The 26,581-nt window shown below is 33.7% G+C and overlaps 1 protein-coding gene, 1 long non-coding RNA gene and 1 pseudogene across 2 annotated transcripts; 1 reads left to right on the plus strand and 2 right to left on the minus strand.

Moving 5' to 3' along the window:
- Positions 1 to 5,480: 5,480 nt before the first annotated feature.
- LOC111378550 lies at positions 5,481 to 7,078 on the minus strand (annotated as a pseudogene).
- Positions 7,079 to 11,826: 4,748 nt separating this feature from the next.
- On the minus strand, positions 11,827 to 15,776 carry LOC111386513. The gene is made up of 2 exons (XR_002701241.1): positions 15,625 to 15,776; positions 11,827 to 12,036 (listed from the first exon to the last, which is right to left on the minus strand). It is a non-coding gene; the product is annotated as an uncharacterized LOC111386513 (long non-coding RNA).
- An 8,009-nt stretch (positions 15,777 to 23,785) lies between these two features.
- On the plus strand, positions 23,786 to 24,480 carry LOC111386495 (probable cyclic nucleotide-gated ion channel 5). Its single transcript, XM_023010964.1, has 2 exons — positions 23,786 to 23,975; positions 24,060 to 24,480. The coding sequence occupies exons 1-2, from the start codon at positions 23,828 to 23,830 to the stop codon at positions 24,401 to 24,403; spliced, it is 492 nt and encodes a 163-aa protein (XP_022866732.1). The 5' UTR covers positions 23,786 to 23,827; the 3' UTR covers positions 24,404 to 24,480.
- Positions 24,481 to 26,581: the final 2,101 nt, after the last annotated feature.

Below are 26,581 nucleotides of genomic sequence, written 5' to 3' on the forward strand. Positions count from 1 at the left end.
CATTTTTCGAAAAATAAATATATTCATCTGTTAATAAATAAAAATATTATTTTTATATATGTACGTAAAAGGTATATAGTAACCATTTGGATGACCAAAAAATAATATCAATCAAAATGTTTACGAACCGTTTAAATAATAATTAATTGAGGGGGTTAATTCTAGAGCAAAAGTGTGAATTCCATAAATATATGTAAAAAAAATTCGTTTAAAGTTATTTAAAAGTAAAAAAAAAAAACACTTATAATTGTAAAAATTACTTGTAACTTAACAATATATTAACTTAAAAATTTGGAGTAAATATTTAGATATATTTAATTTTTAAAATTAAATATTAACTTATATGTTAAATAGATGATCTATAAATAAAATATTATTTAAATAAAAAAATATCAAAGGAATCTCTCCATATTTATTATGGAGACTTGATCTCACCATGAGATCAAGCCTCCGTATTACGGAGAGATCAAGCCTCCGTATTACGAAGGGTTGAGACTTCCAAGCATGAAGATTAATTTTTTCTTTGAATTTGTTTCTTAGTAATATTTTTATTTGTTGATATTTTTTGTTATCACTATTTTATTTCCAACAATCACTTTTATGTAAGAAATTATTAACAAATAAAAATACCGACAAAAAATATTTGTAAAATGTAAGAAGTTACTTATGAGTAAAAAATCTACAATTTTGACGCTAATAAAAATAAAATAAATACAAAACTCGTGCGACGCACATGTCAAAGACTAGTATTAACAAAAAAATAAATGTCACATTGATTTCTACTAATAGCATAACATGTATTAAGTTATGGACTGCACATTTTAAGAACATGAACTATTTGGAAATGCTGGAGCCATTGGAAGATAACCTTGTAAGATGACAATGCATGAGAGTCGAGGCAAACCCATGGTAAACCCAACCAACAAACTCAAGCAGACCCACGGCAAATTAGCCATGAGCACAGCAACTCCAGAACCACAGAAGATAAACCCACCGTAAACGCCAGCAAACTCCATGGGAAGACGAATCTTGTAAGATGGCGCGGCAGTAGAATCTAAGCAAACACACTCAACTGCAAGCCTACAAAAAAACCCACGAGTGGACCAACGTAGAAATTTAAGTTTACTGGATTTAGTGCAAACCCAAATGAAAGAGGATGAAGGATGAAAGAATGAAAAAAAAAACGTAGATAGAAGGGTTTCTTTGTCTTCAAATTTTGGTGGGAATCATTAAAAAATTGAGAGGAAATAGATGAATTGTGAGACAGATACATGAAATAAGGAGAGCATGTTTGACAATAGCTTTAATTTTTTTTCCACAATGGTATAACAAAAACCGTGGTCCATGTCACGGCTAGGCTTTAATAAAAATCGTTGTCTATGATGGAATAGCTATCCACCTTTTACAAAGGTTATTAAAATAACTGCTATGTATTAGTTTCTAAAATGCAGAAGTTACACCGAAAACAGTAGTATTTAAGCTCCTATTTGACATCTATTGAATCAAAATTCTTTTTTTTTTTCTTTACACTTATTTTCAACCACATATTTATATAATAAAAGATTTTGCACGTAAACTTAAAACTTTTTCTATTCTTTAACCACACATTCTTGAAAAAAGACTATTCCAAAACTTATTTTCCCAAAAAAAAAATAAAATTAATTAAAAGAATTGGCAGCTTGACACAAGAACTGCCATTGAAACTGCATTTTCCAGGAAAGAATATATTCAAATAAAATGACATGATTCCAGTTTCAATATATGAGGCCCCAATTCGTTGCTACCAAATGAAGTGATGTTGACATAGTTAGGTAGTAGAATGAATCCATGGTGGCAACTTGTTCATAGATAGAATCTCGGCAACGTGGACCTGGGAAATGTCAGCAAGTCATTATGAGGTGAGTTCGTGATGTGAGATTAATAATCACTACTAAAAAACATAGTTTCAGGCACGAATCTTCTGTTCTTGGAACCTCGATATCCGTTGCTATTATTCTTTAACAATGAAATATTTGCAGCCGCAAATTCATTCCTAATTTGAGAGTCGCTAATAGTTACCAATGGATCCTACCGTAAGTAAAGAGTAAAATTTTACCAATGAATTTTTCGTTGGTAAAGTGTGAATCTTTTACGAACGAAATTTCTGTTGGTAAAAATCTTAACCAATAGCACCGACTTTCTGTTTGTAAATGTCTACCATTATAATTGGTAAAAATCAATGTTGTAAATAGCCGCATAGCTGCGAGGCATGATAAGAAAAATAAAAATAAATTATTATTATTATTATTATTATTATTATTATTATTATTATTATTATTATTATTTATTTAATAATTCTAATTTTTTTAACCTTTAGACAACCGATTTTAAAGGGCAAAATATTGTTTAACCACTTATTGGACTACAAATTAATTTATAGAGGCAACTCCGAAGACCTTTTTGTGAACTTTCGATGTGGGATAAGTGAATTACTTTTACCAATGGATAATCCGTTTCTAATTACTAACGAAATATCCGTAGGTGAAAGGTCCAAATGTTAAACGATTACATGAGATACACAATATCCGTTGGTAAAGAGATATCATCATTCCCAATCGTAGTTGAATGTGAATAACTTTTACCAACAGATAATTCGTTTTTAATTACCAACCGATTGCATCCGTTAGTTATATTCGGTACATCACCTATGGATATTCCGTAGGTGAAATATCCAAATGTTAAATAGTTATATGAAGCACAGAATATTCGTTAGTAAAGAGATATCATTGTTACCAACGAAAAATTCGCTGTTAATTATCGTAGGTAAAAGTGAATAACTTTTACCAATGGATAATTTGTTTCTAATTACTAACGGATGCAATCTGTTAGTAATTTTCTGTAGGTGAAAAGCTAATTTTTAGTAGTCTAATAGATTCTAGAAAACTGTTTTGCATTAGAGAAGATGAGATTGGTAGATAGCAAAATTGAATCTGTTACCTGATGGAATCTTTTTAGATAAGGCTGCCGCTGGTTAATGGAGGGAATGCCCATCAATTAGAACCTCAGGAATGTAGATAATCTTGGTCCAGTAATGACCTTTGTACTTCAAACAGTATTTAAGTGAGCAGTCATCGATCCAAAGGCTCCAAAGGTTGTCGACCTGGTTGTCCATAGGCAATGCCCCGAGATTTGGGCATTTTGAGATGGATAAATGTCGAAGAGATGTGAGGTTTTGGAATCCCTTCGATAAGATTTCCAGTCTCGGAAGGTCACTCAATCACAATTGAGTTAGAGATGGAGGAAAAAAATTGTGTTCCTCATCATTCTTTGAGAAGGAAACCAGTTCTGGATATCCCCCACTGACCACAAATTCATATAGTGAGGTGAGTTTGTGTAAGTCCCACCCTGCCGGAGGCTTAAGTTTCCTGCAGTTGATGATTGCAAAGGAGGTCAGATTGGAGGGAATGTTCCCGTGTGGAAAGGGCTCTACTAATGAAGTAAAATTCTCCACCAACAGGGATTTAAGAGATGATAGTAATTCCATCTGGTACGGTAAGGCCATTGGACGTTGGCAATCAGTTACATGAAGATGTCTCAAAATTTGATGTTGGCAAGCCTCCGAGGGGAAATGCTTCCAGATCATCACACGAATATATATGGAGGAAAATAAAACTTGAGTAATTATGACTAGACCCCAGTAAATTTGTCATATTTAAGTTCCCCAAATTGATAATAATAGATCCAAGAGGAGTTCTGCATTCCTCTAACTCTACCATCTTCAACAACCAGCAAGGATAGCCAATATTGTTAGAGGAGATATACTCTTGGGCAATAACTATACAGCTGCACAAGAATCAATACTAAGGGATGTAACAATAGGAAGAGCACCAATTTCTTGGAAGGACAAGAGCTGAGGGCACCTTTTTACAACTACTTTCCGTAGGTTGTCTAGTCGTCGTGAAATATTATCGTTTGGCCACAAGAGTCGCAAGGTCCTCACAGTGATCAATTTCTAAATTTTCAAGTTTAACTGCTCAAATGCTTTCAAGACTGAAGTTAACCCAAAAATGTTCTCCAAGGTTAGGGAGGTCAAATTGTGCATGCAATTTAGCACCACCTCATTACACTTCTACTTTTACTCCGAAAGTAGATGGAACCAAAAGAATTGGAAGCTTGACCAGTCTAGGACATCTTCTTATGAACAATTCACACAACTTTGGAAATTCAACTACCGCTTCATCTTCAAGTGATAATCCATGCCACTCCTCCCATTCTGGCATGTCTTCAAAATGCAGAGTTTTCTAGTGATTGAAATGATAATTTTTCACTGCATAAAATTCAACTCCAACCACTTTTACTCGATTCATGCCTTGAATGCTCAATTCTCTTAACAAGGGTAGATGCCCTAATGTGGCAAACTCATGCAGTTTTTACAAGAGCTGATTCTTACTTTTGCTAACTTGGAGAATGACAAATCTCCATTCCAACTCTATAACTTTGCACCACCATAAAAACCAATTTCAAGACTTGATAAATTCTCTTGGGGTTTTAGAGAGTTAGGCACTTCTGCTTCCAGCATTTCATTTCGAGAATTATCGAAGTTGTTGCTCCATGCCAACCTTATTTTGTTAAGACTTGGTTTATGCATTAGTCTCGCATCTATCACTTCTTGAACATTCACAACATTTTGCAATTCCATTATATAAATTTCTCCTTGTAGAAGTGAGAGTTTCCCCAAATCTTTTAATTTCAACCCACTACTTTTACTGACAATCAGCTTGGATAATGTCTGTAGACTTGATAGGATTGATAAGATTTTTCCATCCCTGGCGGTAATCTGATTAGTCCATAACAGTTCCTTAGGATCAACACTTGTAAGTTGACAAGAGTGATCAGGGACTCAGGCAACCGTTTGAGCGAAGTCCTAGTTAAGTTAAGCTATCGTAAATGTCTGAGGTTGCTAATAGCACTTGGAAGCTCATATATTGAATCATAACCACTTAATGATAGCACTCTTAAGCAGCACAACTTTGGTAATAGGTCGAGCAAAACTCTTTGGGACATGAAATTTTGACCAAAGTACTTGTTCATGGGTAGTGGCAAAAAAGTTCTTAAACTTCAAAATTTGTTGACCAGGTAAAATTTTTGGTGGGACCCAAAGAAATGGCGAATGAACGACAAGCGACGGACCTTTGCAGAAATATTATTTTGAAGATTTTCCTTCAGCTTATTATCCAACATCAAACATTTATCTCCAGCGATGCTATTAGCTAAATCATAAGGAAGTCATGCAACACAAAACATGAAGAATTGAAACTTGATTGTTGGAAGAATGATCTCGCTAATAGTTCATCAAAACAACCACTTCCTGATTCCTAAATTAACCTCTCTTGGTGTGAATGATGCAGAAAACCTTCAGCCATCCATAGATACAACAGCTTGGACTTGTTGAATTCATAGTCCATGGGAAAGATAGCACAATAAGCAAAACATCATTTCAGTTATGGAGGAAGATATTGGTAACTGAGTTTTAAAGAAGGAAGGATTTCATTATTTTCTCCATTTATCCAAATATCATTATTCAATACATCTTCCAAGTCTTTAGGATTAACTTTTGTCCGAAGGATTCCTCCAACAGCCTTTACTGCTAGTGGCAAGTTTTTACATCTTTTCACCAAGTATTCACCTATCTCATATAGAAATTGTTGTACATCAAAATTCTTTGTTCCTAATGCATGATGAGCTAACAATGATAAAGCATTATCGTCTGATAACACAGTCACATGATGAACTGAAATTAATGACAAGATTTTGGCCACCCTTTGATGTCGACTAGTAACAATGATTTTGCTTCTAGGTTTGCCATAAAGGAAAGGACGTCGTAGAATGTCCCAATCTCCAAAATTTTCATTCCAGACATCATCTAAAACTATTAGAAATCCCTTGTTTAAAAGATTTTCCTTTAGTTTGACCTGAAGCATGTTAAAATCTTCATAGTCACACCTTCCACCTGAAACTGCCTCAAGAATGATTTTTGTTACCCTACAAGCATCGAATTCATCAGAAATACAAGCCTATGCCTTCAGATCAAACTCCTCATTTACTCTTTCATCTTTGTATACTAACTGGACTAGTGTTGTTTTCCCCACGCCTCCTATGCCCACAACGGGAATCACAGATATTGGACTCTCACTTGATTCAGCCCCCAACATCTCAATTATTTTTTCTCTGTCCTCTTCTCTTCCATGTACATCAGATTCAACCACAAGTGATGTCACATACTAATCTTCTTGACTAGAATTTCAAATTGGTCATTAGTATCTTGTAGTTTGGAAGCAATCCCACAGTCAAACAAAAAATCGCTAAAAGAGAAATCAGTACAGCATGTGAGGAGAAGCTTCTGTACCTTACTGTTTCTGCTTTCAGTTCCAACTAATCTTCGCTGCAAAGCTTCAGTGTTCAACTCATCCACCAAGTCATCAAGATCATAAGCCAAATTCTCTGATTCATTCAGCCATTCTTTCACAGTTTCATTTGCTGTTTGCTTGTTTTTGGCATCACTAAGTATAGATGTGATCATCAACAATGTTGTAAGCCCCTCTTTCATGTGGGCATCAATTCCTACGCGACATAGAAATTTTAGAAGCTCACCAGAAGCTGGCTTATCAAGCAAAACTGTGACAAATGGACCAAGAAAGACTTTGACCAGAACAATTTTTATATTTTTTTCTAAGAAAGGATTAGAGAGGTGAAAGCAAGAGAGGTCTTCTTAATCACTTGAGTAGAAAGTTATTGCCACTGCTCTGGCTATCATTATACAACTTGATAAAATTAATTAAAGCATATTGATGATAGGTGGAGCCAATTCAAATGCATGATCATGGATGGAAGAAGTCATAACTAAAGTTTGGACAAATATAGCTTAATTTTCTTTAATATACCCAAAGAATATAATATTCTTCGGTCAGCTTAGGTAACGTTGCTGGATTAGTTGGCAATAGTTTTATTTATCTATCTATTTTCTCTGTTAACATCACTTTTTTTTCATGTTTTTATACTCCAACAAAATGGTTGACACCTTAAAAATAATAATGTTAAGCACTGGTGTCAACATATTTATAAGAAACTGATGCCGAAATTTGAGATATTGAGAGTCTATATGAACATTAATTTATCATTATTACAAATTGTTATATTAAGACACTGCAACACTGAATCAGCAGTTCTTGGATAATATAGCAGTCAATGTATTCTACAATATTTCTTGAGGAGGAATCTATCCAGGACGGAAGACAATTAAAATATGCCTCTTTTTTCTAAAATTATATGAACGAGTGCCTCTTTTTGTCTACATCGAATGTATCATTTGTTGAGGATACTTTGGCCCAATCTAAGGCATAATTCCTGTAACAGATTTGACCCCACTATTCTAGCCTAATTATATTTTAATCTAGCTCAATTATGGGATATTCTTTCCATCAATTTCATTGTAATTAAGCTTTAAATATTCTTGATTGATTTGAAAGCACCTTGTAAATCTATATAAATAGACATACTCATCATCACTAAGAGCAATGTGGTGATTTATTCTTCAAAGATTTTCATGGTATCGGAGCCATTCTTGGATTAACATCCATTGATCCTTCAATCTCATCATGGCTCTAGAATCCACACTCCTCTTTCAACACCATGATCCACATGGTAACAATTAAACTTTCCTCCTCAAACTACCTCCTGTGGAAAAGCCAACTGCTCCCTCTTCTTGAGAGTCAAGCACTACTCGGTCATGTAGATGGAACCCTTGACCCTCCACCAAGATTTGACCCACCCACCTCCCAAACACCGAACACCAAATACTTAGATTGGAAAACAACAAATCAGAAGCTTCTCAGCCTTCTTCTCTCCTCCCTCACCAAGGAGGCCATGGCTGAGGTCATCAACCTCTCCACCTCACGCGAGTCTGGGTTGCCTTGGAAAACACCTTCAGCCACCACTCCAAAGCTCGCGAGATTTGCCTCAAAGATGATCTCCAATTGATGAGGTACTCGTGCCTTTAAGGCACTTTGCGACCAGCTACATGCCGTTGGACAACCAGTTGATGAGACGGACAAAGTCCATTGGTTTCTTAGAATTCTTGGTGCTGATCTCTTGTCATTCTCAATTGCATAGATGGCAGTCACTCCTCTCCCCTACTTCAGTGACCCCGTGTCCAAAGCTGAAAGCTTTGAATTGTTCCAAAAATCTCTTGAATCTACAAGTCTACCTACAGCAGCGTTCACTGCCACGAATTGCATTGTTAATCGTGTGAGGGCCACCTCTCACGCACCAATCCCGGATGCAACAACAATCAAGCCTACTCTAATTGTGGCAATGGATGAAACTTCTCTGGCCAATAACGTCACCCCTCCCTCGCGATATCAGGTTTGTCGGACCAAAGGACACTATGCTGACCGTTGTGACCAGAGTTATTCTCGACTAGAAAACTCTGCTCATCTCGTCAAGGCATTCAATAAATCATGCTCTATATCTGAAAATGAGGCCTCAGATTGGTATTTGGACACTGGGGCTTGGGCCCACATGAGCACCAATCCATCTATTTTGGATCGCTCAAGTAATTACATTGGTAAGGATTGTGTAATTGTAGGAAATGGTGCTTCCCTACCTATAAGACACACTGGTACTGTCTCTCCCAATCAAAATTTTCATTTACTTGATGTTTTAGTTGTCCCTCATTTAACTAAAAATCTTGTATCCATTAGTAAATTAACTTCTGATTTTCCTTTGTCTGTCACTTTCACTAATAATTCTTTTACTATTCAGAATTGTCATACGGGAGAGGTGGTGGCAACCGGTAAACGAGATGGTGGATTATATGTGCTGGAGCGTGGAAACCCCACCTTTATTTTTGTTCTTAGTCATAGCATGCCTTGTATGATTTATGGCATGCTCGCCTTGGACATGTGAATCATTCCATTATTTCTCTTTTAAATAAAAAAGGTCATCTTTAATTTACATCTTTATTGCCTTCTCCAACACTTTGTAGCACATGTCAGATTGCAAAAAAATCATCGTTTGCCTTATTCGCATAATGAATAATGATCATCTAATGTGTTAGATTTAATTCATTATCACATATGGGGCCCATCCCCCGTTAAATCCACTTCAGATTTTGTATACTATGTTGTCTTTGCCGGTGATTTTTCTCGTTTCACTTGGCTATACCCTTTGCTTTCAAAATCTAATTTTTACAATATTTTTCTTCAATTTCAGAAATTTGTTGGAAAATCAGCATTCTGCAAGCATAAAACTTTTCAAAGTGATGGTGGCGGAGAATTTACTAGCAATCATCTCCGGCCATACCTTCATAACTCAGGCATCCATCATCAACTATCTTGCTCATACACACCTACTCAAATGGTCGTGCCAAAAGGAAACATCGTCATGTGACTAAGAGTGGCCTTGCTTTCCTTTTTCACTCTCATCTTTCTCCACGCTTTTGGGTTGACGCCTTCAGCACTGCAGTCTTCATCATCAGTCGCTTGCCCACACCACTTCTTGGAAGTAAGTCCCCTTTTGAGCTTCTTAATGGTTTACCTCCAAATAATGAAAATTTTCATCCCTTTGGTTGTCGTGTTTATCCTTGTTTGCGAGATTTCATGTCTGACAAATTTTTCCCTCATAGCATCCCATGCATTTTTTGGGATATAGTCCAGCCTGTAAAGGGTTTCGTTGCCTTGATTCCACAACCTCTAGACTATACATCACTCAGACATGCACAGTTTGATGAACATCACTTTCCTTCTTTAGAAACCTCTCATGCTCAACCTATTTCATCTCTCCAATTTTCCAATTTTTGGGAGCCCAGCTCATCCCATGCAAAACCATCTCCCCCTGAGCATCGTTCTCCTTCCATTACTACATCCAGACCTGACCTGTGTATTATTTGTACTGATCTAGTCGATGAGTCTGTGCGGGTTACTGACTCTAATGCAAGTTCTACTTTAGTTCTTGATTGATTTGTAAGCACCTTTTACATCTATATAAATAGACATAATCACTATTACTAAGAGCAATGTGGTGATTTATTCTTCAAAGATTTTCATGGTATTAGAGCCATTCTCGGATTAACATCCATTATCCTTAAATCTCATCACGGCTGTCGAATCCACACTCTTCTCTTTCAACACCATAATCCACATGGTAACAGTTAAACTCTCCTCCTCAAACTACCTCCTGTGGGAAAGGCAACTGCTCTCTCTTCTTGAGAGTCAAGCACTACTCGGTCATGTAGATGGAACCCTTGAGCCTCCACCAAGATTTGACCCACCCACTTTCCAAACACGAACACAAATACTTATAGTCACACGACATGTTGAGTGTGTGAACTATTCAATGATATGAACTCGATTTTCGATAAAAATATAAAATTAAAAAAGTATAACTATTTTCGAACTTTTCCACTTACTGAGCTATCAACTCATATATTTTTCCGTAACTTTCCTATAGGTGGCAATTGGTTCTTTTTAGTTGGAAGAGCCTAATGATTTTGGAATGAGAGCCACACGACATATTAAGTGTTATAACTCATATTGATGAAGCACAAAGTAAATAATTTTGACCCATTGCATTATGTTTTACACATGCATTTGATTTTGGTGCATTTCGAAGAAACTCATAGTCAACCTTAGTGAGAGATTTGACATCTAGTCGGCATCTATCATCGGCGCATGTCACGTTTCAGCTCCACTTGGATGATTCAGGATGGGTCGTATCATTTGCTCTTCTTGTCTTCTCTTTGCCTTTGTGGCTTGCAAAATAGCACCATATTATTGTCCCTTTGTGGGTGAGAAAAGGGAATGCAACCATAAGTGGATTGTAGTTGTGGGTTTGAAGTTTTCAATTGGATGGTTGATATATTGATTGGTAAGTTTAATTTAAGCCTAGAATCCATCGATTGAAGATCGAAATGTCAGCAATGATGGGCCATCAGCCTCCTTTGTACTTCAAACACTGTTTCATAATAATTGTGTAGTCTTTGATACCAAGTCGTTCAACACTATCAATCTGGTCATTCAGAGGAAAGGCTGCAAGATTTGGGCAGTTTTGGATATGTAAAAGATGAAGAGAGGTGTAAAAGGATTCATTAGAATGGGAAAATTGTGTTGTATTGAATTAAGGGACGTTATGTATAAAATAGTTACAGTAAAGTAAGCATTGATACTTGTTCACGAAATTATTCTTTCGATTTATATACGTAAGTGTACGGTTCGTGACAAGTAATACAATGGAAAATTGAGTTCGAATATCGTCCTACAGAGATTGATTTAGTTCAATGTTATTTATTCTAGACTTAACTGAAACTAAATTTTGACAAGTGATTTTATAACCTAATTACTCTCTGACCTAAGCTAATTATGCAGGCAATGAACAAAATGCAGATTGATGTTTGAATGAACTAAAATGCTATTAAATGTTGAGAAATCAATTTAATGTATTAAGAGATTGTATAGCGCACCAAGATCACGAATTCTAAAGTAATGTTCAATTAAACCCTAATTTCACAAATTGACAACAAGATGAAATTTTGAAGAATCAATGCTTCTAAATCTATCCAACACTGTCTCTCGCGTAATGTTAAACCTACTCCCATATACCACCGGCCTATATCTCTATGACGAGTGCAAAAATACAAGAATGTGTGCAGTTTTGTAAGCTCTTAAAGATTCACGCAGCATAACGGTATATCTCTAACGGGAAAATTTCATAGTGAAGTACATAAAAATAGTATTTGACAAGGACTAGACAGTAAAGACATATCTAAATACATTTAATCAGTGCAACTGGTAGAAAAAAATAACGTTCAAACTTTATTTAAGGTGCGATCTACACATATTCATGTGCAAACAAACATGTATGAGAATTCGGTTATAAATAAATGTCTATTGCAATAAACTTAAAAGAAATAAAATTACGTGCTAAATTTCTAGATTTTTGTCCAGCAAGACGGGGCACAACCACTTAATCGAATCACCACGTTTCGACACGACCCGATCTAACCTTTGAGTTGTAGGGAAAAGGGTGAGTACATGGGATACTCAGTAGGATATAAAAATTTATGGTGCGATCCCATATAATAATTTTAAAACATGTATCAGAATATCATATCGTCTCATATCTTTAAATTCGGCAAGAACTCATATCATATTGTTGTACCGGAGTGGCCATATTATTCACATCATAGCATATCATATTATAACTTTAACTTTCATGAGTATAAAAGTCATCAGCATGAAAAAATATTTAAACGGGAATAAAAAAAATACTGCACCTTAATATCCTACCTTATTAGATCGTTTTAATTTTTGGATGACAAAACCAAAGAAATCACGCTCCAAAAATCCTTCTCGCTGCTTCAAGAATTTATATTGTTTGAAATTGACTTTCTATTTTAAATTCCAATACCACAGGTATAAGTATCTATAATTTTTTTTTAAGGTATAAAGTAATATTCCTTTTACACTGCATAAATATGGAGTCTGTAATTTACCTGATTTCAACACTATTCTTTCTCTACAACCGTGTGCTTATACATATGTCTTCTTTTGATAATCTATAAATATATCCCACATGATCTAGTCTAACAAAGTGGGTGTGTAGTTGGGGATATGTGTAGTAGTAGGATAGGAGTATGGATAAATTTTGGAAACGAAATTTTTGAAATAAAATAATTGACCAAATCTTGTCAACCAACTTTATCACTCAACAAGCAATACCTCTCCCACACGTGGCCAACAAATTGAAACAAGAATAAATAAAGTTTCTTTCTCTCTCTTCTTTTCTTTCTCTCTCTCACTTGGTCCTATCTCCCTCTCTTCTTTTATATATTATTATTATTATTATTATTATTATTATTATTATATCTTTATTTGGATAAAAAAAATATTCAATCATAATCTACCAAGAATCTTCTCTATTCATGTGACTTGAGCAAGGGAGACTTAAATTCATTAAATAATAAATTTAAATATAATTTTAAAGCTATATCTTTCAACCTTGATAACTTGGGTTCCACTTATCCAAATTAACTTTTTCTCGAGTCTAACATGCTTGATTAATTATGACTTATCCAACGAGCCCAATGTTTATATACTTATTATCGCTTCGTCATTATCTACATTTAAGCCAAATAAAATCGAAATTTACTTTATATATACTTTAGTCCCTAAACTTTCAAAACATTAAAATATAGTGTACAAAAAAATTAAATTCCTTTCAATGAAATTTCGGGACATTACATTGGAACATTCCTACCGATCGTTTTGGCGTACATTTCATATGGTTAAGGGAGATCGTATATGGTTAAGAGTGCACCTAATTTTTTCCAACTGGATTTTTATGAATTTTATCCCATCTTCACAATTAAATTAAAAATGTGATAAACGCAGCAGATATAAAGTAAAATACCACCAAAATTGGGATGAAGTGTCGAGCTAATTTATAAATTACTACTATATTGATTGTTGCAATATCAAATGTAAAAGTGCAGATTTTATTTTCAAAATTAAATTCTTGGATAATGCTCATTAAAGTATTACAAAATTTAGATGATCATGAGAAAATTTAGTTATTTTAAAAGCAATATATTTTTTATGTAGTATCCACTATTTATCTATTTAGCGTGTAGTAGCAGCTATGTAATCTTTATGATTATCATTGGACCACATGTTATATGTAAATGATAAAAGACGTAAATGATTAAACACCAGTATCTTTACTTAAATCACTTATTATTCAATCTTTCTTTTTATTTTATAAATTAATTGCATCCAAATGAAGAGTGTTTCTGTAGTAGGATTTTACCTAGTTGGAGATATAAGTGAACACTTTTCACTATACTAAGCTATTCACCACTAGCTAAGAATAATGTCAAACATTCGTTCATTGCCTCTTGTAAATTGACATTATCCATCCCAAATCAGTCTAATGGACTAGGAATGTGATGTGTGCCGATGATAGACGTTGACTAGAGGCTAGATCCACCACCAAGGTTGACTATGACTTGCTACAAAATGTGCGCCAAAATCAAATATTTATGCAAAATATAATGCAATGGGTCCGAAAAAAATAATTACTTCATGTTTTATCAAAATGAATCGTATAACTCAATATGTCATCTGGCTCTAATTCTAATGCCACCAGCGTCCTCAAGCTAACAAGGACAATACCACTTGTAAGAAAAATTTGGAAAAATAGGAATTTATAACTCAGTGAATGGAAGAGTTCGAAAATAATTATACTTTCTCACTTAAACATTTTTCTCATATGTAGACATCAAGTTCATATCGTTTAGTAATTCACACGATAACCTCATACAATTATAGCAAAAAATGAGACATTCTCATAACTCTATAAATATCATCTCATCACATCACATATGATCCACTAAAAATGTACTCTCTAACTAAAATCTAAAATACGCCCCGAGATCTCATCACATTACATGTGATCCGCAAAAAATGTACCCTCTAAATAATTCGAAATCCACCACTCGGGCTAAGAACTTTCACCATGGGCCTTTCGCCCTCTCCGTGAACGAAAGTTGGTCTCAAGACCTCTGGTAGTCATTTCTAGAAAACGGGCAAGGCCTCTCTGTGAACTAGAAGAAGTATATAATCACTGGTACTTTTCTGGTCAATCTCAATATTACATCTCATATTCCAAATCACAAACTTTACCATATACAATCTTTGAAATTCCACATGTATCATAGTAAAAGAAACTTTTATGGTAATCATATAATTGAGCAAATAATTCACATAACTTAATAATATACTTAATTTATAATACTTTGAAATTATTTAAGTTTTTCCACTCACAGATCTATGGATAGAAATTTGATTAAATTAAAGAGCCTTTCTAAACTTTCACGTCCCTACCTGAAATAACGTATAATTTCACGAATTAAAACTTAACAATTATATTAATGCAAATCCACCGCTTAACATCTCAACTTCTATACTTACTCTTATATCTCCAATTCCCCAACTTTTCTTCTCTTTAATGATTTATCAACTAATCACCATACACTATCAAATTCATTACACCACTCACACTTCCTTAAAATCACTACCTTATACATATACAACAGCTGTACATATTTAGTCCAATACATAGACTTCAATATTTGTCATATAAATTCATTTAAACCTTTAAAAATCTAGAAATCCAAGGTTTGACAAAACAGCACCAAAATTCTAGAATATAGAAATCTAGCACCAATTTCTATATATTGAAATCTGGCATCGAAACCATTGACATTTCTGGGCAGAATTTCAGAATTAACACTTGTACTATAATAGCTTGAAGATTGCTTTAAAATAATGGAGAATTCAAATCTCAAATCCTTAATTTGAGTGTTTAGCATCATATAATCACAAGAAACTCAAAGAATATATCTTTTATCTCACAACCCATTTCCAAAATTCTACGTTCTTCATCTTCAATTTTCAAATAAATATTTCCTTGCTATATTCTTAATTAAAACCTTGAATACACATCAATAACACCTAATTCTTGCTAACTTCAAAGTTTTAGAGATAAGTTCCATAGACCCTAAAGGAGATAATTTCACATTCTTATACTTACCTCTCTAAATTAAGGGGAGAAAATGAGAAATTGAGAACCTAGCCTTGTAAAATTGGAACCTATCCCTTCCTTCTTTTTCTTTTTCTCTTCCATTTTCTTCCTTTATCTTCCGTGGTTTTGTTCTTTGTTTCTCCATTCGGTTTTTCTCCCCCGAAATGACAAAAAAGAGATCAATTATCCGATAACCATTATAAAATTGCAACTAAAGTCCCCATCCTTCATATAATATACCATTTACTCCTTTAATTCCAATAAATAGAAAACATATCCCTATATATATATATATATATATATATATACACACACACTTTTGGCCCTTAAGTACTTGTTATTAGAAATTAAGCCCCATAAAAATTATTTGTTCAACTTAAGTCCTTATTGATTTTGACTTTGACCAATTACTTTGCTTGACTTTGACTAAAAATGGGTGTCACTTTGACCAAAAATGAGTGGGGTGTAATAATCTTATCCCCTTCAAAGAATTTCGTCCTCGAAACTCAATCCACTAGAATTCGAACATATTATAAAATAAAGAAAAAATAATGAATGATTTCTCCAAGAACCTTGAATGAGGCCCAAAGTTTATTCTTTCTTATTATACATCGAATAACTTTCCTAAGAACCAATATATGATATTCTCAACTTTTCATTTTACATTTCTCATTTCTTCTTCTCTATAAATATTCACTCCCTACAATAACAATATACATATTCCACTTATCTTCTTCTCTTCTAATTTTCCATTTCACTTTTCAATTATGCTCATATACAACACACAACTTACTACTGCAGTTTTCAATTCCTCATTCTTTTCTTTCCATGCCTCAAAATTTCATTGTCAATTTAATTCTTTCAAGCACCACAACTATATGTAGAGAGAATCCAAAATTTTGTACAACTCCAAATATACTTACCCGTACTAAAGTAAGAAACTTGAGCTCACCAATTTCTTAAATAAAGAAAGAAAAACACAACACTTAGACTTTATCTCTGTTCCCTTCTATTTTTTATTTATTTTTTGGGCCATCTTGACTTCTTAACTTGTTTACCATAACTAGCATTCCATCTTCCTTGTAGTACAATGTGAAGATATGTCCTTAGTGACTTCATGTAATGTATCCACAAAATTTTGTGTGCTTAAATGACATGCTCAAAACTACCATCATATCCAACAGAACATTATTTCACCTTCTAGGCTCTAAAGTACCATAACATGTCATACCTGAAACTTTTATCAATTTTATATGATGGAATGAGATATTCTACTCATGAAATTCAACATATAACTGACAAGATAGTCATCCCAAATGAATCACAAATAACTCTTAAAAGTAAGCCATATTTATAGTTTAACACGTCGTCCTCGATAACTTATAAATCAACAAAATAAACCCAATGTTGGATACAGGGAAATCAATTCACATTTTAATAAGATTATATTATAACAAATTCTGTTTACGCAAGACTGTCATATCTTTTGTTTATCACTATTCAAAATGCCTCTCATAATAAAATAACCTTGTTAAGTGAATATCATCGTACCATTCCATATGACCACAAAATTTAATCATATCTCGTCTCAGTTGAACGAAATGATTCGTCGTACTTATCTTGTTGACCCTTACTAACTGAAAATCATCGTACCCATATTTAACAATCGAATATCAATTACACTGTATACCCAATTCAAAACCTTAATGGATATCCACACATCTCTCTTTATTGTTTTCTTTCCTTTCTTTCATTCTTTCAGTAAGGACACATACTTATATAGAACCTAATACCATTTCTTCTCTGCTACCCTTAAATTTATGCTACTATTGCATATAACCGGTACCAAGTGATTTAACACTAATTCCTACTCTTTTCTTTCTATTCTCGTTTAGTTCGACCACACGTTCCCAAATATATATTCCTATCAAAATTTTATTTCCTTGAATGGAACTCTTAATCTTTTCCTCTAATTTTTTTCCACATTTTCCTTAACTGTTGTACTGCTATACATAATTCCACTTCACACTAAATTTCATATTCTCTTCAAAAAATCATTTTCTATCTCCTTGATCCCCAAGTTTCTACGCCAATAAGTAACCCATCGAGTCAATTTTTTTCCTTCTCCAACCTCATTTATCACTAATCTTTCTCATTTTGTAACCTATCATATAATTGGTCAAGGCAGTCATAATACCATCCAAGATTTTTCTCGAAGTACACATCAATGATAATCTCCTCAATGAGTAATATACATAATAAAACATTGTATTTTATTGATTAACATTCTATATAATATTTTCATTTTATCCTTCCACAAAATTCTTATCATATAGCATAAATATACACCAACATGCTTCCAACTCTCATCCCAAAGAAATGACCACAATTCACCACAATTTCAATAGCGCTAATGATCATCCAGCTGCCCAACATAATCAAAACCCCTCACCGATTATCACCAATTACACATATTATATCATTTCGTTTTATTATTGTGCAAACTATAACTAAAGATTTTCCTATGTATACATAAAAATCATGGTAATTTTACAAATATATTGATACTTAAATGATTGTACCACCTATCACTTTGAATGCCTATATATAAACAACCTATAAAATGATCAAAATTTGTTCAACTCTTAATATGTTACACATGCCATTGTTCCAACCCAACAACTAATAACATTTCCAATCATCAGATCATTGCAACTACCATACTAGTCATTTCTGGATTTGTTAAAAATATTTTTCCATCATTTTTAGTTCCATACATTCGAGCTTGAGAGTCGTTGATTTTCGCCACCATGACATATGACCATATATACTGAATATGCATGATATGCCAATGCAAGAACTACGAAAACTTTCAAAACTTTATAAACCATGCACTAATACCACTCTGACACAACCCATCCCGAATTAGCCTAATGGACTAAGAACGTGACGTAGGCCAATGATAGATGCTGACTATATGCCAAATTCACCACCAAGGTTGACTATAACTTACTACAAAATATTTTCCAAAATCAAATATTTATGAAAAATATAATGCGATAGGTCCAAAATAATTACTTCATGTTTTACCAAAATAAATCGTATCACTCAATATGTTGTGTGGCTCTAATTTTAAAACCACTAAGCTCTTCAATCTATCAGGGACCAATACTACTTGTAACAAAAATCGTGGAAAAATATGAGTTTATAGCTCAGTGAGTGGAAGAGTTTGAAAATAATTATACTTTATCATTTAAAAAGTTTTCTCATACGTAGACATGAAGTTCATATTGTTTAGTAATTCACACGATAATCTCATACAATTATAGCAAAAAATGAGACATTCACATAATTTTATAAATATCATCTCATCACATCACATGTGATCCACCAAAAATGTACACTCAGAAAAATCTGAAATCCACCACTCGGGCTAAGAACTTTCACAATGGGCCTTTCGCCCTCTCTGTAAATGAAAGCCGGTCTCAAGACCTCTGGTAATCATTTCTAGAAAACGGCCAAGACCCCTCTATGAACTAGAAGAAGTATATAATCACTAGTACTTTTCTAGTCAATCTTAATATTACGTCTCATATTCCAATTCACAAATGTACCATATACAATCTTCGAAATTCCACATGTATCATAGTAAAAGAAACTTACATGGTAATCATATAATTGAGCAAATAATTCACATAACTTAATAATATACTTAATTTATAATACTTTGAAATTATTTAAGTTTTCCACTCACAGATCTATGGATAGAAATTTGATTAAATTGAAGAGCCTTTCCAAGGTTCCATGTCCCTACTTGAAATAACAGTATAATTTCTGGAAACAAAACCGAACAATTAAATTAATACAAATTCACCACTTAACTTCTGAACTTCTATAATGACTTATCAACCAATCACCATACACTATCAAAACCATTAAAAAACTCATACTTAAAATTTACCTTAAACATATACAACTGTTGTACATAGTTAGTCCAAGACGTAGACTTCAATATTTGTCATATAAATTCATTCAAATCTTTAAAATTTTGGAAATCCAAGGTTTGACAAAACAACACTAAAATTTTAGAATATAGAAATCTAGCACCAATTTTTGTATATTGAAACCGGCATCGAAACCATTGAAAGAAAATGCACTTTTCTGGGTAGAATTTCAGAATTAACACCTGTACTATAATAGCTCGAAAATTGCTTTTAAAAGAATGGAGAATTCCAATCTCAAATCCTTATTTTGAGTGTTTAGTATCATATAATCTCAAGAAACTCTACGAATATATCTTTTATCTCACAACCCATTTCCAAAATTCTACTTTTTCCAACTCCAATTTTCAAATAAACATTTCCTTGCTATATTCTTATTTAAAACCTTGAATACACATCAATGACACCTAATTCTTGCTAACTTCAAAATTTTAGAGATAAGTTCCATATACCTTAAAGGAGATAATTTCACATTCTTATACTTACCTCTCTAAATTAAAGGGAGAAAATGAAAAATTGGGAACCTAACCTTATAAAATTGGAACCTATCCCTTCCTTCCTTTTTTTTTTTTTTTCTCTTCCATTTCTTCCTTTTCCTTACATCATTTCATTCTTTGCTTCTCCATTCAGTTTTTCTACACCAAAATAACAAAAAAGCGATCACATATCCTTTAAGTTAGCAGATAACCATTATAAAATTGCAACTAAAGGCCCCATCCTTCATATAATATACCATTTACTCCTTTAATTCTACTAAATAGAAAACAAATCCCTAAATCTCTATATATATACTTTTGGCCCTTAAGTACTTGTAATTACAAATTAAGCCCCATAAAATTATTTGCTCAACTTAAGTCCTTATTGACTCTGACTTCGACCAATTACTTTGCTTGACTTTGACTAATAATGAGTTTCACTTTGAGTAAAAATGGGTGGAATGTAACATAAATAGACCGAGTTGTTAGGGCTAGAACAAAAACTTGAGCCACCAAAAATTTTAGAAATAATAATACTAAAGATTGTATGATAAAAGAGCTAATACGAAATTGTAAAAATTAAATTGTAGATTCAAAATGTGTCGTCATGTGACCATTTGGGCCAATGGTCGTTTTTGAGATGACCATTTGGACAGCCCCACACGGTCATCGACTATCCACTAGCCAACTAAGTTTGTAAGCAGAGCTTGTACGCTTGGGACATTGTTGTCTCTATACAAGTCTAAACGGTTCGACCCATTTGCCACCCCTAGGTAAATTTATTTAAGTATCACTCCACAAGGGCTTTAGTTTCCTGCAATCATGTACTGCAAGGAAAATTAGTTTCGGGGAATAATTTAATTGGGGAAAGGGGTCTACAGACGATTAGTCCTATCCAAGGACTAAAGGGAGAATGTAATTCCATCCTCTTTGGTAAGGACTTGATATATCGTCAATTCATCATATAAATATATCAAATTGGGAATAGGGAGTTATAAATTATTTAGGATCAGCGTGTACCCTAAGTGCCATTACCTAGTTCCTTTATCAACACCTTTCCTGTAGGTGGAAAATCTTCATCGCAAGCAGCTAGTCCTTCAAACATAATCACCCTATATTTGTGAAATATTTTTATCAAATTCGAAGATCCTTCTACTTCATAGTGAAATTAATTTGAATATATATTCAAAATTACTACTCATTATTTATATATTTCTTGGTCCCTGCCACTTTTCTTTCTAAAGAGCTACTACTTCTTGAAAATCAAATTAACAATCAACAAATTCCTCTCAATGGGCAAGGATTTTACTCCTAAACTCTCTGATTTTGATATTCAAACAGGGATAAGAGGTGAAATGGCTATTTGTTATGGAGATATTAGAATTCACTTGACATTCTCTTCTTATTTGAGAGTATTTATAAATTTCCTTCACAACTTTGATGACATTTAAGTCATTCTAGAAAATAACAGGTGATGGTTATTTATGGCCGACTTATAACTGGTTTTATTACGTATTCACGTGTTATTCATTATCTTACATGTCTTATGTTCATTGACTTAAAAACCATACTTTAAATACTTATGCACGTGTGTTCAATAATGGTTTGCGCCAATCTGTTTCTGATCGCAAGATAATTTTTATTGATTAAACAAATAGTTCCCGAAGACCAATTTTATTATTCATATTAAATATAGGCCTTGTTGTATTTCATTGTTTAACCGCAAAGTATAGGTGGTATTACTTAAGCATTTTTCTCTTTCTTTTCTACGACTGACATGTGCCATGTTAAGATGATGTGTTATGTTGTAGTCATTTTATTCGTGAGCCAGTGGGCCTGTTTTGCGTGTTTCCAGATTAGTGGTATGTGTGCATTTTAGATTCTGTGTAGATTATGCATGATCTCACTCGTTCATTATGAATTTTAGTCAACCACCTATTATAGTTTTCGGTTATGATTGTCCAAAATAATTGAAATGGCTCCGATTGTTATAAGCATAATTCAATGGCTTATGCCTTTTACAAAACTGATAAATATCTTGTTTTTTTTATGATTAGATCTCTATCTTTCGTCTTTCTTCAAAACCCTTCTTTATTTATGTGTTGACTCTCATTTACTGATATCTTCCCAAAGCGATTCTCACAAAAATTCTTATGATTCTGAAAGTTCTAAACTTAGGGATGTTCCTCTAGTGCTTCTTCCTCTTCTATAGAAGTGTTGTATACTGAGGTGCTATCTTACTCTGTAGTCACCTATTCTGGTTCTTGCATTAACCTAACATTTTAGACAAATGGACATTATTGACCCATGGTTGAGTTACGTGGTGAGGCACCCTAACCTTCAAATGAGCCAGTTAGTCTTAATGAGAATGATGAGGAGAATTTTGAAGCCTTGAAAATTTTTCAGTAATTTGAATAAAATTTGGAACCAATTTAATGTCCTTGATGATTTAGAATTACTATGTACTGAATAATTAGAAAGTGCAAACCATCCCACTTGTGATTGTATAGATATTCATAAATATTCAATAGATATGGGGCTTAGAGTCCATTTTTACCACTTTTTCCACAATGTTCCTTTTTTCTTTAATATTGCTCCTATATAACTTGCTTCAAATAGGTGGGCCCAAATGGTTAGATCTTTTTTATTATGGGGGTGCATGAGTTTAGAGGGAAAGTTTTCACCAAATGTATTTCAATTATTTATCATTTCATGCAAGCGAAAAAAAAAAAAACCCTCAAAAGGGGCATATTACCCTTCTCTTCATTCTCCTAAGATATGCACAAAACTTGTAGTTACTCCTAATAAAGTACATAGCTGTGAGAAGAATTTTTCTTCGTTCGATGCAACTGGGGGTTTCAACTGACCTTGGGCCGTTAGTCGTTATGCCTCGAATCTATGGCACATATAGTTAAGTGTTGTTTCGTTGTTTGTCTTTGTTGCTTTAACATTGATATTATTTTACTGTTTTGCGTAGGTACATGTAAACTATTAGGGGCCCTTTGTAGTCAAACTGCTAACGATCTTCATGCCTTAGTAGCACATATTCTTAGTTTGAGTTCTGAGTTTCATGAAGCCAAAAGATTGTTCCATCGTTTCAACTTAAATTTTTACAATATTGGCATTCAAACTATTACGGGTGAGTTTATGCATTAGGCTTTTCGTCTTTTATTCTATTTCTTAATCGTCACGCAATTTTTAATTCTTTTTTTGATTTTATAGTGTGATTTGATTTTAATGCAACTCCTTTCATGGCCTCCTAGCGCCAGAAGATTTCAACACCTCCTCTGTCCTAGGACTTCTTCAAAGGGTCTGAGAGGGCTAGTACTGTTCCTTCACTTACTTTAATCATTTATTGAAAAAGTTAGCAGAAACACTTACCCGACAAAAAGGAAAAAAAATAATCCACTCATATCCAATGTGAGCTGCGGTATTACACCACGACCATTAAATATATTATGAAATTGGCATTGTTGGTTGATAGTTTGGACAAGAAAGCTTAGTCCTCCGAGAATTGATGTGACACTCTTCAAAGGAAATTAGAAGACTTCGAGAAAGAGAAGGGTAAGTATAAAAAAGTGTGTGTAAAAAAATGTGTAAAACTGTTGAGACTTAAGCTAACAAAGAGGCTACTGTATTAGCCGACCTTTGTGGGGTGGAATTTATTCACTGTATGTCCTTGGCAGAATAAGTCTCGCCACTGGTTAGAATTTCACTATCGACGAAAAGCGGCTCATGTTCCATCCTTCTTGTGCTTTCATAAGAGTTTTCATTTGTGTGACAACGGACGGAGAGAGAAGTGGTTTTTTCAACCGCAGTTTGCTAAAAGAGGGAGATTTTTGTGGTGAAGAACTTCTAACTTGGGCACTGGATCCCAAATGCGGTTCGTCTTCTACTCGAACAGTGAAGGCATTGATTGAGGTTGAGGATTTCGCCCTAACAGCCGATGAATTAAAATTTGTTGCAGGTCAGTTCAGACGACTTCACAGCAGACAGGTTCAACACACCTTCCGGTTCTATTCACAGCAGTGGAGGACTTGGGCCGCATGCTTTATCCAAGCAGCCTGGAGGCGGCACTGCAAAAGGAAACTTCTGGAGCTTCATAGGAAGGATGAAGCAGCCGAAGAGTTAGCTAGGGCCAGCACAAAAGCCGGAGGAGGCTCATATAGCATTGGTGTGACGTTCTTGGCAACAAGATTTGCAGCAAATGCTTTCAGGGGACTACACAGAAATCGGAATCTTAGGAGTGCTCGGGAATTGGTGAAACTCCAAAAGCCACCGGAGCCCGACTTTACTGCCGATGCAGATTGATTTGTCTTCGAACTTGTAAGTTGATTAAATGACTCTTCTACGCGAGAATGTTATGGTCATTAAGTTTTTTAATTATAAAAGTTGAATAAATTAAAAGGCAATAGCTCTATTAAAAAAATGATAATTATGTTGGTGTAAATTTTTATCTTTTCAAATTAATTTCTTTTTTCTTTTACATTTTCACCCTAATTTCTGTGATCTTTTATTTAATTTCATCAAATTTGCACAATAAAATACTATAAAAGTATTAAATGATTCACCATATGAAAAAATAAAAATTAAATGTACCCAAATTTATCGTTAATGGGTGCTTTTGTCTATCTATAATAATTAATTAGAAAAATTAACTTAATTTTGTCAATTGTTGTGGCATATAAAATTTATTTAATTATTATAAACGGTTCCACATTCCAACCCTTGACCCTTTAGCTTTTTCGGGTCAACATCCTGGCCGAATTTCAGGACATAGATAAAAATACAGCGATGCTAATTTAATTACCCAACAATAATTTCTAATAATTCTATAATTAGATAATTTTTGAGTTTTCAAAAACGAAACAATTGAAAATTAATAGTAGAGAGCCCTCTTTGTGGCAAATGGGCCCAAGAATTTAGGTCTTAGAAATTGCTCCATAAGAATTGAGAAAACTTTTTAAAAAGCCCAACTTTTTAACGTCTAAGCTTGTCTATGCTCACATTAGACTGTTAAAAGAGGCCAACTTTTTTTACACCTTGTCCTTACGTGGGACATTTTGAAAACACCTCATGTCTAGGTGGCACCACTTCACGCCTTATACAACTCAATTACCCATTTAAGCGGGAAGAATTTGGCCCAAGACTAACTGGGATTATTTGTTCATATGCTTTCACAAGTTCTTGATAAGTTATTCTTACTGGCATGTACATTTTTCAACCAACCCTTTAGCATCAAAAACTTATTTTCCTATAAGGATTTTAAAGCATATCGTTCTTGTTTTCTACCATTAGTATCGTATTAACAACTAGAGCCCTTGGGAATGCATAGTGCTAAGGTGGCATATGTGCACAGTCACCCGGTTATTCTTGATACTTGTTATTCCTTTTACAGTTTCAAATTTTATTCATAGACGATAAATGTGGAGACGATAGAAATCAGATCAACAAATTCCTCACACCTAGCAGCATTTCACATCTTAATCTCACTAGTTCTGATGCTTAAACCAAAGCAAGAGGAGAAATGATTATTTAGGAGGGAGATATTTAAATTTGCATGGTTCACTTCTCTTTCGTGGCGATATTTGTCAATTTCTATCTGGGCTTTGGGACAATTATGTCATTTAGAAAAAAATGATAGATGATAGCCTTTTATTGGCTATCTTATAACTAATTCTATTTCGGAATTATGTTATTTTCCTCACGTATCACTTCTAGTTCCCAGGTAGGGAATGGGCTTGCATAATTGATAATTGATTCCTTGATTCAAAAAGTAATTCTCAAAGTCCGATTTTGTTATTAATATTAAATCTAGGACTTGTTGCGGTCTTTTTAATTGGAAACTTATCGATAACATTTATTGGCGCATATTTCTCTTTATTTGTTGTGGGCTGACATGGGCTATCTTAAGGAGACGTTTTACGATTTGGAGCAATTTTTGCTTGCGACTATAGGGCCTATTTGCACCTTTCCAGTTAGTAACATGCATGCATTCAATGCTCATGTTAGTTACGTGCAATAGTGTCCATTCCTTTTGAGTTTGTTTGAGTATAGAGCCTAGGTGCTTACAATCTACTAAAACCTATAAATATATTATTCATCTTTGCATGTTCCTTTCTTACTTCTTTTCCATTGCTTTTCGCTTACTATGCCATGTATCCTCTCTTTTATGATTCTATCTTTTGTCTTCTTGTATCTTTCCTAAAACTTTTCTTAGGTACACATTCCACTTTCTCTGTTGAAAAAAAAAAAGTTATAAAACTTTCAAATTATATTTTAAACATTCGGTTTTAGTTTTTAATTTTTCAGTTTTGTTTTTAGTTTTAGATTCAATATAAAATTTAATCCCATTATTATATTTGTAAAATATGTTGAATTAGTGAGATGGTTGAATTATTCTACTATAAAAAGGGGCGAATTTCACATTCTTTGACACAACAAAATCAAACACAAAAATACTCACTACTCTATTTCATACTACTCTCT

This window comes from Olea europaea, chromosome 3 (genome assembly GCF_002742605.1).
Source record: "Olea europaea var. sylvestris chromosome 3, O_europaea_v1, whole genome shotgun sequence".
Taxonomy (NCBI): domain Eukaryota; kingdom Viridiplantae; phylum Streptophyta; class Magnoliopsida; order Lamiales; family Oleaceae; genus Olea; species Olea europaea.

What these genes read in the sequence shown, in the direction of transcription:
- LOC111386495 (XM_023010964.1), top strand. Translation starts at nt 23,828, where the DNA reads ATGTTCCATCCTTCTTGTGCTTTCATAAGAGTTTTCATTTGTGTGACA. An exon ending in GGCACTGGATCCCAAATGCG is followed by an intron (nt 23,976 to 24,059) that starts GTTCGTCTTCTA and finishes AATTTGTTGCAG; the next exon opens with GTCAGTTCAGACGACTTCAC.